Source organism: Oncorhynchus gorbuscha, linkage group LG18, assembly GCF_021184085.1.
Source record: "Oncorhynchus gorbuscha isolate QuinsamMale2020 ecotype Even-year linkage group LG18, OgorEven_v1.0, whole genome shotgun sequence".
In the NCBI taxonomy this organism is placed as follows: Eukaryota; Metazoa; Chordata; class Actinopteri; order Salmoniformes; family Salmonidae; genus Oncorhynchus; species Oncorhynchus gorbuscha.
Window position 1 is genome coordinate 63013235 of NC_060190.1, and position 13531 is coordinate 63026765.

General features: G+C 41.9%; 1 protein-coding gene across 1 annotated transcript in view; it reads right to left on the reverse strand.

The window, feature by feature from the left end:
- Positions 1–12371, reverse strand: part of LOC124003303 (E3 ubiquitin-protein ligase PDZRN3-B-like) — a 140142-nt gene extending 127771 nt beyond the window's left edge. The window contains exons 1-3 of the mRNA XM_046311442.1: positions 11546–12371; positions 5215–5301; positions 2524–2631 (exon numbers count right to left, since the gene is read on the reverse strand). Of these exons, the coding sequence (XP_046167398.1) occupies positions 2524–2631; positions 5215–5301; positions 11546–12259 (909 nt within the window). The 5' untranslated portion in view covers positions 12260–12371. The remainder of the gene's footprint in view (positions 1–2523; positions 2632–5214; positions 5302–11545) is intronic.
- Between the last annotated feature and the right edge of the window lie 1160 nt (positions 12372–13531).

Here is a 13531-nt window from a genome sequence, read left to right on the forward strand (position 1 = left end):
CGATTGGATTCAGGTCTGGACTTTGACTTGGCCATTCTAACACCTGGAAATGTTTATTTTTGAACCATTCCATTGTAGATTTTGCTTTATGTTTTGGATCATTGTCTTGTTGGAAGACAAATCTCCGTCCCATCTCAAGTCGTTTGCAGACTCCATCAGGTTTTCTTCCAGAATGGTCCTGTATTTGGCTCCATCCATCTTCCCATCAATTTTAACCATCTGCTGAAGAAAAGCAGGACCAAACCATGATGCTGCCACCACCATGTTTGACAGTGGGGATGATGTGTTCAGGGTGATGAGCTGTGTTGCTTTTACGCCAAACATAACATTTTGCGTTGTTGCCAAAAAGTTCAATTTTGGATTAATCTGACCAGAGCACCTTCTTCCACATGTTTGGTGTGTCTCCCAGGTGGCTTGTGGCAAACTTTAAATGACACTTTTTATGGATATCTTTAAGAAATGGCTTTCTTCTTGCCACTCTTCCATAAAGGCCAGATTTGTGCAATATACGACAGCTGTAGATCTCTGCAGTTCATCCAGAGTGATCATGGGCCTCTTGGCTGCATCTCTGATCAGTCTTCTCCTTGTATGAGCTGAAAGTTTAGAGGGACGGCCAGGTCTTGGTAGATTTGCAGTGGTCTGATACTCCTTCCATTTCAATATTATCGCTTGCACAGTGCTCCTTGGGATGTTTAAAGCTTGGGAAATCTTTTTGTATCCAAATCCGGCTTTAAACTTCTTCACAACAGTATCTCGGACCTGCCTGGTGTGTTCCTTGTTCTTCATGATGCTCTCTGCGCTTTTAACGGACCTCTGAGACTATCACAGTGCAGGTGCATTTATATGGAGACTTGATTACACACAGGTGGATTGTATTTATCATCATTAGTCATTTAGGTCAACATTGGATCATTCAGAGATCCTCACTGAACCTCTGGAGAGAGTTTGCTGCACTGAAAGTAAAGGGGCTGAATAATTTTGCACACCCAATTTTTCAGTTTTTGATTTGTTAAAAAAGTTTGAAATATCCAATAAATGTCGTTCCACTTCATGATTGTGTCCCACTTGTTGTTGATTCTTCACAAAAAAATACAGTTTTATATCTTTATGTTTGAAGCCTGAAATGTGGCAAAAGGTTGCAAAGTTCAAGGGGGCCGAATACTTTCGCAAGGCACTGTAACAGTAGCTAAGATGGGGAGAAGTATGTCCATGATAAGGCACTTGACAGCACTGTCAACAAGGCAGGTCCTACAGGCCTTAGTTTTGTCTCACCTGGACTACTGTTCAGTCGTGGTCAGGTGACACAAAAACGGACTTAAGAAAATTGCATTTGGTTCAGAACAGGGCAGCACGGCTGGCCCTTGGATGTACACAGAGAGTTAATATTGATAATATGCATGTCTATCTCTCCTGGCTCAAAGTGGAGGAGAGATTGACTTCATCACTACTTCTGATAATACCTTATGAGAGTTGAATGCATCGAGCTGTCTGTTTGAACTACAGGCGCACAACTCGGATACCCATGCATACCCCACAAGCCATTTCACAAGAGGTCTCTTCACAGTCCCCACGTCCACAGACTATGGAAGGCGCACAGTGCTACATTGAGCTATGACTACATGGAACTCTATTGCACATCAAGTGACTCATGCAAGCAGTACAATTCGATTTTTTAAAAACATTATGGAACAGCAGGGACTGTGAAGCAACACAAACATAGGCACAGACACATGCATACACACACGATATCATACACACTATACACACACGTACACATGGATTTTGTACTGTAAATATGAGGTAGCGGTGAAGTAGCAGCCTGAGGGCACACAGTCTGTGAATGTATTGTAATGTTTTTAAAATTGTATAAACTGCCTTAATTTTGCTGGACCCAAGGAAGAGTAGCTAATAGGGATAGATAATAAATACAAATACAGTAATGCACAGTTAAACTTAACATCTGAGTTCCATGCATCCTTTGTGACAACCTCTAGTTCACACTATAAAATAAACCTTTGTGATGTTGGTTTTCTGTACACGCTTAAAAGTGACCCGCAGGAGCACATGACAATTACACAGTGAGATTTTGTATGAAGGCGAGAGGATGCTGCTCCACAGCAGGTCTGTCGGAAGGAATTTGTCAGCTAGTCAGTAAACGAGTGCCTCTTTTGAGCAGCTATAGCAAACATAGAGAGACAGCCTGGGCTCAGGTTGGTCTAACTCTATTTACAGTGATGTCTCACTAAAAGTCTTAATGATTACCATAAGAGACATTTGCTGCATGTAACTTCTGCAAATATAGTCAAAGTTGTTTAGCAATGTTTATCTGTTACTGTCGTGTCTGTATTTTTTTTTAAACATTCCTGGTTTTGATCGTTTATCACCATCAGACTATCTGTTGCTTTCTTTCTTAGCATGGAGAAAATGGACACATGCTAAGTGCTGTGCTAAATGCCCCAGAAGCCACCTCACCTCCTGGTTCTTGGCCTTCACACGAAACGGTACAGAAGGTCAGTTACATACCTCCATTATTCTGTCGTGGATCTGAAGGCCTCCTTCCTTGTCTGTTGGTCCCTTCTCAACGATCTTGGATACAAAAATTCCTTCATTCGAAGTGCCTTCATGGTCGTCCTGTGGCGAAAAAACTGGCATGTTAATGACCCATTTTCTGATCATCTCAGATAACACATTGATGAAATTGATTAAGAAATAGTTGTAACTATTGAAGATGATTACATAAAAATATTTAATTACAATACATGCTAATTTACTTTAAAATATTCAGCAAAAATAATATATTTAAAATATTAAAGTCTCTTGCTAAATCTGCCTAACCTACTTTCAAAAGTCCTGAGGCCATTATGCAGACAATTCAAAATGGTTTTCCCATTACCCATTCCCACCAATCAGGGTCAGAGACACCCTGCTGGTCTTTACATGTGAACGCAACTGCAGTCATCAACGCAGCCTTGTTAACCCAGCGATTAACCGCAGGGCTCAACAGCCTGTAGTGACTGGCAAGTGGTTGCAGGTGCACATTACACAGGGCTTAATGTTGGGCTCCACAGAGCCCCAGTGCCAAAATGCCTGCCAGTTGACATGTTTCCTAGGGCTGGATAATACAACTCTGACCCAGCCCGTTAGAGGGGCTAAATGTTGAATGGATGTGTTGGAAGGATATGAGTTACTCTGCGTCCATCAGTGAGGCTGTGACCCCTGAGTTGTAAGAGCTACGATTGGCTTAACAAAGCACTGCCAACATCCCTCTCTGCTCTCTCCTAAAACCACATCAAACCAACCCTGTGCCTCTGCCAAGTTGTGCGACAGTGTGCTAAATTTATATGGAATACTTAAAGAAACCTCAGAAGTCAAGGTGTGAATGCTGCAATTCATTATTTCAGGTCTGCTTCCTTTTTTTCAGAGCTCATCACAGCACATTTTTAACTGTGAAACAAACACATTTCCTCCCAAAATGGCACGGATTGCCAAGGGAATGTCACAGCAGGAGAGTGAGAGGACTGATGCTTTGCCATGCATCCCCTTGCCCTGGGGCCACAGTGTGGACAAACTCAGTACTTAGACCCTACAGTGTCTACGAAGGCCAGCCTTTAACCATACTCAGCCTGGTTTCCAACCCAACTCTGTCTCTGAATCGCATCAACACTAGTCAAGGGTGAAAACGCCATTAATCAATCGTTTTTTTTGTGGAGGATTTGGTGACCTCTTTATGAAGTTATTCTAGCCTTAAAGACAATTCGAGCAAAAGTTGAGTGCATGGGACCCCCTTTTGTAGCACAGGTGGCTGGTGGCACCTTAATTGTGGAGGGCGGGCTCATAGTAATGGCTGGAACAGAGTAAATTGAATGGTATCAAACACATGGTTTCTGTGTTGTAATACCATTCAATGTACACCATTCCAGATATTATTACAAGCTGTCCTCCCCTCACCTGCCTCCTGTGTTTTGTAGATCAGTTCCCCAGATGTAAAAATAACAAAGAGCTCTTTTCATTTGATTGCAAAGTGCATATTTCAATGTACATAATGAGCAATAACTTAAACATATTCTCTTCACTGTCAAAACTCTCTTTGGATTGATGCATGGTTCTGTCAAGGGAACCGGAAAGACCATGGAATCAAGAAAAAAATGCTTTCGGTGTTTGGTCCTTTTTATAGTTTCCTGCTGTAAAACGTTTTACTGTAATAATCCATGTCGCCACAGCAAAGTGCGTCACTATAGCAATTTAAATTAACCACAGAACAACAGCCCTGAGTGGAACACTTTGGCACACATTCTTCCCAGCAAAAAAAAAGATACTGGGACCAGCTTACTCTGTACAGAGATTGAGATGCTCCAAGTATACGAGACCCAGTTCTAACTGAGCTCTGAGCCCAAATTTATCTGAGTAAGATTGCCAATCTTGGATCAGGTCCCCCTTTCCATATAACTGTATTCATTATTATCTAGAAAGGCAAAACTGATCCTATAGCAGTCCTTCTACTCTAAGAATCTTTGTGAATATGTGCCCTAATCCCAGTTCAGCAGTGATATTCCTTCCCTCTCCTCTCGGGAGGCAATGGCAGACAGTGAGACAGCAAACACAGAGGCCATAACAGATTATCAGCTCAGGGCAGAGGACCCACTTCCCACCACGTCTGTTTTTACTATGTCATCATAGTCGCCTCAATTAAAGAGGACAGTAGTGTGGGCGCAGTCATAATCCTTCATTTGATCCTCATATGAAGTAATTATAAACAAAAAATCCGCTAAACCTAACCATTAAACAAACACAATGCGATCTATCCACATAGGCTCAAGAGAGATACTTTTTAATTTGACCTTTTTTTAAACTAGGCAAGTCAGTTAAGAACAAATTCTTATTTAGAATGACGGCCTACCCCGGACGATGTTGGGCCAATTGTGCACCACCCCATGGGACTCCCAATCACAGCCGAATGTGATACAGCCTGGAATCGAACCGGGGACTGTAGTGACACCTCTTGCACTGAGATGCAGTGCCTTTGACTGCTGCTCCACTCGGGAGCCCAAAAAATACTTGCACTGTGTGTGCAAGCAATGTCGGTATTGCGGTAAAGCACAAAACTATAGTTAATCGTAGTTCAAGTATTTGCCTCCATTCCTAATTTCCCATATGACACTTGGCTGACCATCAACGAGATAAAACAGTAACCCAGAGATCCCACTTGTAACCTACCGCACATGGTCGTCCTCCCACGATGTTGAAGCCCAGAGAACCTCCCTCCCGATGAAGGATGGCTGTGAGGTTTTTTGTCTCCCCGCCCTTTGGACAGACAGACAGACAGAAAGAGGACAGGAAGTCATTATCAACCCAAATAACAAATACCACTGAATAAAATAAATTATTAAACAAATCATTAAAAAAAATCATAAAATAAAACTCCCTGCAGACAGACATACAGACGGGTAGACAAAGGGCAGGTGCTTATTTTCACTTAAAACAACACAAAAATAACTTGGAATGAAAGTACTGAACATATCTATTAAATTGACCTAGAAGTCAATGGAGTATTTGAGGTACGTTAGAAATAGCCTCAGGTAAAAGGGCAGAACCCCAAGCTACTCCATACACAGTAAATGGATATGTAAAGGTATCAGCGTAACCAACATGGCTGGTAGCAAGTGGGGAGATCCATCTGTTCTCACATCTTAGTACTTCACTGGTGTGGACTAGAGGTCGACCGATTAATCGTAATGGCCGATTAATTAGGGCCGATTTCAAGTTTTCATAACAATCGGTATTCGGTAATTTTGGACGCCGATTTTGCCTTTTTTTTTTTTTTACATCTTTATTTAACTAGGCAGATAAGTCAGATAAGAACACATTCTTATTTTCAATGAAGGCCTAGGAACGGTGGGTTAACTGCCTTGTTCAGGGGCAGAATGACAGATTTTTACCTTGTCAGCTCAGGGATTCAATTTTGCAACCTTATGGTTAACTAGTTCAACTCTCTAACCACCTGCCTCACGAGGAGCCCGCCTGTTACGCGAATGCAGTAAGAAGCCAAGGTAAGTTGCTAGCTAGCATTAAACTTAATAAATCATAATCACTAGTTATAAACTACACATGGTTGATGATATTACTAGTTTATCTAGCATGTCCTGCGTTGCATATAATCGATGCAGTGTGCATTCGCGAAAAAAGGACTGTCGTTGCTCCAATGTGTACCTAACCATAAACATCAACGCCTTTCTTAAAATCAATACACAGAAGTATATATTTTTAAACCTGCATATTTATCTTTAAAAAATCCAGGTTAGCAGGCAATATTAACCAGGTGAAATTGAGTCACTTCTCTTGCATTCATTGCACGCAGAGTCAGGGTATATGCAACAGTTTGGGCCGCCTGGCTCATTGCGAACTAATTTGCCAGAATTTTACGTAATTATGACATAACATTGAAGGTTGTGCAATGTAACAGCAATATTTAGACTAATGGATGCCACCAGTTAGATAAAATATAGAACGGTTCCGTGCTTTAGTGAAAGAATAAACAACTTGTTTTAGAGATGATAGTTTCCAGATTTGACCACATTAATGACCTAAGGCTCGCATTTCTGTGTGTTATTATGTTATAATTAAGTCTATGATTTGATAGAGCAATCTGACTGAGCGATGGTAGGCACCAGCAGGCTCATAAGCATTCATTCAAACAGCACATTCATGCGTTTTGCCAGCAGCTCTGCTGTTTATGACTTCAAGCCCTATCAACTCCCGAGATTAGGCTGGTGTAACAATGTGATGTGAAATGGCTAGCTAGTTAGTGGGGTGCAAGCTAATACCGTTTCAAACATCACTCACTCTGAGACTTGGATTAGTTGTTCCCCTTGCTCTGCATGGGTAACGCTGCTTCGAGGGTGGCTGTTGTCGTTGTGTTCTTGGTTCGAGCCCAGATAGGAGCGAGGAATGGGACGGAATCTATACTGTTACACTGGCAATACTAAAGTGCCTATAAGAACATCCAATAGTCAAAGGTATTTGAAATACAAATGGTATAGAGAGAAATAGTCCTATAATAACTACAACCTAAAACTTCTTACGTGGGAATATTGAAGACTCATGTTAAAAGGAACCACCAGCTTTCATATGTTCTCATGTTCTGAGCAAGGAACTTAAACGTTAGCTTTCTTACATGGCACATATTTCACTTTTACTTTCTTCTCCAATACTTTGTTTTTGCATTATTTAAACCAAATTGAACATGTTTCATTATTTATTTGAGGTTAAATTGATTGTTTTGATGTATTATATTAAGTTAAAATAAGTGTTCATTCAGTATTGTTGTAATTGTCATTATTACAAATACATTTTTAAAAATCGGACGATTAATCAGTATCGTCTTTTTTTGTCCTCCAATAATCGGTATCGGTATTGAAAAATCATAATCGGTCGACCCCTAGTGTGGATCTATATCATGATTCTCTGTGGCTTAGCGAGCTCTCTGGGAAAGAGCGGTCAAGTGACTGGTTCAAGCAAGGGTTAAGGCTCTTTCCTTCGCCCTCTCCTTCTCTTGCTCCAAAAGCAATTTGCTATGTGTATTAATACACCAGTAGACCTCTCTGTCAATGGAGGGATGACAAGTGGAACGCTGAGAAACCAGTGCAGTCAGCTCTCTTCATCTGCTTTTTTTAAGGGGACAGTCAGAGGGTGGGACTGGTGCTGGGACCATCATGTCAGCGGTCATCCCAGTATGGAGAATGCTATAGCATACGGGGACTAAACATAAAAGCGGGTATTAACGGTATGTACAGTGTCATGACTGAGTCCGGCTACCATATAGGCTACAGGATAAGGTGCAGAGTACTAGCCTATACTGTAGGTCTGCCAGGGAAGAATGTGCACTGCTGCTGGACCATGTTGTGTCGGCGCATGTGTACAGAGTTCTATGTTTCAAAACAACTATTGGGGTTTGAACTTGCAACCTTCCGGTTACTAGTCCAACGCTCTAACCACTAGGCTACGCTGCCGCCCCTCATTGCAGACAATGTTGATCTTGCTTCGCATTCACCTAACCTATGCAGCCTTCACCTAACCTATGCAGCCTTCACCTAACCTATGCAGCCTTCACCTAACCTATGCAGACAGGATCACGGAGAAAGACCACATCCCATATTCAGCCCAGTCAATCTTTGCCAGTTTCCTTATTCTGTTCAGTTCTGTACATTTTATGTATTTATTTATTTAACCTTTATTTAACTAGGCAAGTCAGTTAAAAACAAATTCTTATTTACAATGACGGCCTACCAAAAGGCAAAAGGCCTCCTGCGGGGTCTGGGATTAAAAATAAAAATGTTGGACAAAACACACATCACGACAAGAGACACGATAACACTACATAAAGAGAGACCTAAGACAACAACATAGCATGGTAGCAACACAACATGTAACAAACATTATTGGGCACAGATAACAGCACAAAGGGCAAGAAGGTAGAGACAACAATACATCACGTGAAGCAGCCACAATTGTCAGTATTAGTGTCCATGTCAATCAGAAGCCAGGTGTATATCAGCACTGGAAAGCTGGCCTATGCCATGTTTTCCTGTACATTTTTCAATATGGCTGAGATTCTGTGTTCCAAACCCAGCAGTCAAAGAAGGTTACCTGTCACCATTGATATTTCTCCTGTTATGGCAGTCGATTGGGGAGCAAATATGTCAGCCTGAATCTGATTTCAGAAGATCTAATAACACGTGACCTGAACTAGCCCAAGTAAAAACACAGACACTGCTTCGCTGAGATTTGCAATGCAGCGACAGTCTACATGTCGCCCGACTCCAACAGTTAATTCCACTTGTGTCTTTCTGTTTGATACTGCCACAGATATTGCCACATGTGCACTGATGTTACCTGCCAAGCAAACCTGTTCATAATGCTTGACAGAACCTGGGGGAAAAAGCCTTTTAAACTAACCACATCATCCACGTAATTATTATTTTTTCTAGCTTCCTCTTTTTCTTTCATGAAAAATAATTCATTTGGAGATGTTTTCCAGGGATTAGAGCTTCAAGGAGGAGAACAACTTTCTTTGTTCATCCACTTTAACGGAGTTTGTACAGTGCATTTCAAGGAATTGAATAGACAGTACTAAATAAGAAACCTGAATCTGTAAAGTGTTTTGAAAGTGTAATCTTAATTTCTTTATGGTACCAGGCTGAAAAAACATGTTAGTTGTCAAATCTGATAGTGTATCAAGTAATACTGTGGTAATGGGGTGCAGCACACATTTTTAAAAGAGTGCAAAAAAGGCCCGCCACAGGAGTTGCTATAGTGAGATGGGACATCCTGGCCAGCTAAGGACATCCTGGCCAGCCAAACCCTCCCCTAATTGTGCGTCGCCTCATGGGTCTCCTGGGCGCAGCCGATACGGGTCTCTAACCAACATCTGTAACAACGCAGTGTCTTAGACCGCTATGCCACTCGGGAGGCTCCAGCCACTAAGTGTTTAATGCCTTGCACAAAGTATCAAAATACAAAAATACTACACAGGACTCTTAAAGAATTTCATTTAAATGCTAATTGTATTTTTGATCACAGAAACAATGAGAAAATATGGAACTATAAATTATGAAATGTTAATTATTTAAAAAACTGTGTAATCATCTGCCAGAGAGTAGCCCCAATCGGCCCGAGCCCCAAGTAATATATACATTTGGGCCAGATAACTCTCACCAGAATCAGCCTGAGCCCCAAGTAATACATGTGGGCCAGATAACTCACACTGGAATCGGCCCGAGCTCTATCCCCACACTCTAGCCATAAGTAATACTGCTGAAGGAGGCCCAGACTCGGGCCACATGACATCGGCAGAGTTTGACTCTCAGCCGAGTGCCCCGACTCTCAGCCAGAAAGTGGAGAGCAACATTTATGCAGTTACCTACACATACTGACCAGCACATATTATAGACAGAAGTGTGCTACATGGCAGACCAATCCGAACTCATCTTTCAGCATGTCCAGCCCACTCATTATCTCAGCCAATCATGGCTAGCGGGAAGGTTGCTCACTTTTTCCGGGGCTAATTTAACAATTGTATTCGTAAGATGGCATAAAGTTTGTTATGAATGCGCATCAAAGTTCACCTGTTCCAGAAGGCATTTCTTCCCCAAAACATAATTGATTTTTAAAAATGTACTTTTAAATGGCTCCCCAGTGAAGTAGTGAAGTGTGACATATGCCTAGTTTCCTGAAACAGGTGACAAATGCTAAAGTTGTCCATGATGAGACTCGAACACACAATCTTTGGGTTGCTAGATGTTCAAGTTATACGCCCACCCACCCTACTAAGTAACCTTCTGTCTTATGTAGCCGTACCAAACATAACATATCATACTAATTTGAGTGTCCGGATTTACCCTTACTATGTTTAATCTAGTCTATGAGACCAGGCTGGTGTGTATGTTCCCTTATATTCAGAATGCTTGTAGGCTTGTAGTGTACCTTACCTGTTCTTCCACCATGGGTTGATATGGACTTATACAAGATCATAAACATTTCAACTTCTCCCTAGCTGACCAGAAGGGAGGCCTCTATCCTTTTATGTCCACTGTGTTAAGTCCAAGACTTGGCTATAGAACATGGCAAAAACTATGCACTGACTAGCATATAAATATATGCGATATACACTGAGTGTACAAAACATCAAGGACATATCTTTCAATGGCATAGACTTACCAGGTGAATCGAGGTCCTTTATTAATGAACCCTTATTAATGTCACTTGTTAAATCCACTTCAATCGGTGTAGATGAAGGGGTTATTTAAAAGTATTTTTAAGCCTTAAGACAATTGAGACGTGTGTGTGTGTGTGTGTGTGTGTGTGTGTGTGTGTGTGTGTGTGTGTGTGTGTGTGTGTGTGTGTGTGTGTGTGTGTGTGTGTGTGTGTGTGTGTGTGTGTGTGTGTGTGTGTGTGTGTGTGTGTGTGTGTGTGTGTGTGTGTGTGTGTAATTCAGATGGGGAATGGGCAAGACAAAAAATTTAAGTGAGCCAGTTAAGAACAAATTCTTATTTACAATGACTGACTACACCGGCCAACGCTGACACGCCATATGACACTCCCAATCACCGGTTGTGATACAGCCTGGATTTGAACCAGGGTGTCTGTAGTGATGCCTCTAGCGCTGAGATGCAGTGCCTTAGAACACTGCGCCACTCGGAAGCCGCATCTAATCTATATAGCCTATGTATGGCAAAAGAGGAAAATAAACAAACTTTTGACCATTAGTAGTAGACTAGGCCTAATGCAACGGTGTTTGACCACAGGAGACTCCAAGTCTATCTGGTCAATGATTTAACCTGGCAGACATCGGACCACTAAAGTTTTAAACTGGTTAATACAAACAGACCATAAGTAACAGAAAATGCAAAAAAGTAGAGCAGATGTGAAAATAATAACAGTACGCGCGCTCTATAGACAAAAGGTAACATATAACTATGGACAATCACAAACAAAGTAACAATTTGTAATAGCCACAAATTCCGTAGCGTGCTTTTTAAAACGTTCTTACCTTGCACGGGGGAGCAAGGGTCCTAGTCAGCGAATCGATCCTTGCACTGTATTCAGTGAATTTCTTCTGATACTTCAGCGCTGTCATTTGTAGCTCATTGTGCACGGCGGAGAGTTGAGCAAGAAGTGATTTCTCTCTTTTGCTTGATTTCAATGATTGCTTCTTGAACTCTTTGTCCAAGTTGACCACCTTCCCGTGCAAAGCACTATTATGTGCTTTCATGGCTTTCAAACAGCAATGGGTGTCTAGTTTTTGCTCTTTGTGGATGAGCATCAAGCCACATCCACTGTCGCATATCCCGACCGGTCTGTAATCACACGATTCCCGCATATGGGCATCCATGTCCTTCAGATTGAGCACCTCCTTGCATCCTTTATTCCTGCATTTGGCCGGTGAGTAATCGCACATCTCGGCGTGCTCTGCTAGATGATGCAGCTTTACCACTTTTTCACAGCCTCTGGCATGGTTGTCACACTTTATGTCCAGCTTCAGAATCAGGTTTTTCAGAGGGAGAACGTGGTTCAGCTCTGTCGTGGAGATCCTTTGACATTTGACGGGGCAGCTGCTTTTCTGGATAACCCATGGCAGCACACAGCTTGCACAGAAGACGTGACCACACGGAGTAGTGAGCGGGTCTTCTAGAACTTTATTACACAAATTGCATTTAAAATCTGGGTCCACAGCCCCTTTAAACCGATCCAACTCGAATCCCATGTTTTTAAATAAATCCAAAACTCCTCCGGGATTCCCACAGCTCGAAGTAGGAGTAATGGGTGTTTTAATTTGTCATTGGAGGAGTAGACTGACTTCAAGCTCTCCTGACTGTCTAAACTAATTGACCGAGACTTCTTCGGGAAAAAAGTGGAGGAATTCTCTACCGTAACTGCCGTAAGAGCCGTGCAACAGACTGAAACGCAATCATCAATTGGCCTAATTTACGAATCGAAAAATTATTTAAGCTTTTTAAATTGTAACTCAATCGAGGAAACGTGTAATGCAATTATTACATTGTAGTTACGAATAAAAATAGGTTGCACATAGGGGTGTCATGCACCCCCAAAAAATCTAAGGGGACACAAAGTATGTGAGGATGGCTTGGGGGTGGTCCATATGGGGGCTATGCCCCCAGTCTGTAAATGACCGAATTTAGCATTTTTTCAAACACATGAAACAGCTTTCTCCTGCAATTTAGAGCCATAATCATTATGCTTAATGCTATGCTTCACTGTAGAGGGATGGTGCTCTGAGTGTGACTTCTCATTGTGTCAAGCCATGTTAGTGTCTGTGATATTATTACACAAAGCTATGGCTCTATGTCTTGGGTTAAATATATAAAACACATTTCAGTTGAATGCATTCAGTTGTCCAACTGACAAGGTATCCTCTCTCCATGACATAGACTGGCCAGGTGAATCCAGGTGAAAGCTATGATCCCCTGTTGATGTCACTTGTTCAATCTACTTCAATCAGTGTAGATGAAGGGGAGGAGACAGGTTAAAGAAGGATTTTTAAGCCTTGAGACAATTGAGACATGGATTGTGTATGTGTGCCATCAGAGGGTGAATGGGCAAGACAAAATATTTAACTGCCTTTGAATGGGGTATGTTAGTAGGTCCCAGGCGCATTGGTTAGAGTGTGTCAAGAACTGCAATGTTGCTGTGTTTTTCATGCTCAACAGTTTCCCGTGTGTATCAAGAATGGTCCACCACCCAAAGGACATCCAGAGAACATGGCACAACTGTGGGAAGCATTGATGTCAACATGGGCCAGCATCACTGTGGAACTCTTTTGACACTTTGTAGAGTCCATGCCCTGAGAAATTGAGTCTCTTCTGAGGGCAAAAGGGGTTGCAACTCAGTATTAGGAAGGTGTTCCTAATGTTTTGTACACAGTGTATAAACAAATGCTGTGTGCTGATAACCATGGTGTGCATGACATGTCACTAGGACTTTGGAGACATGCCACGCTAACTGCTGAAGGCTCAGA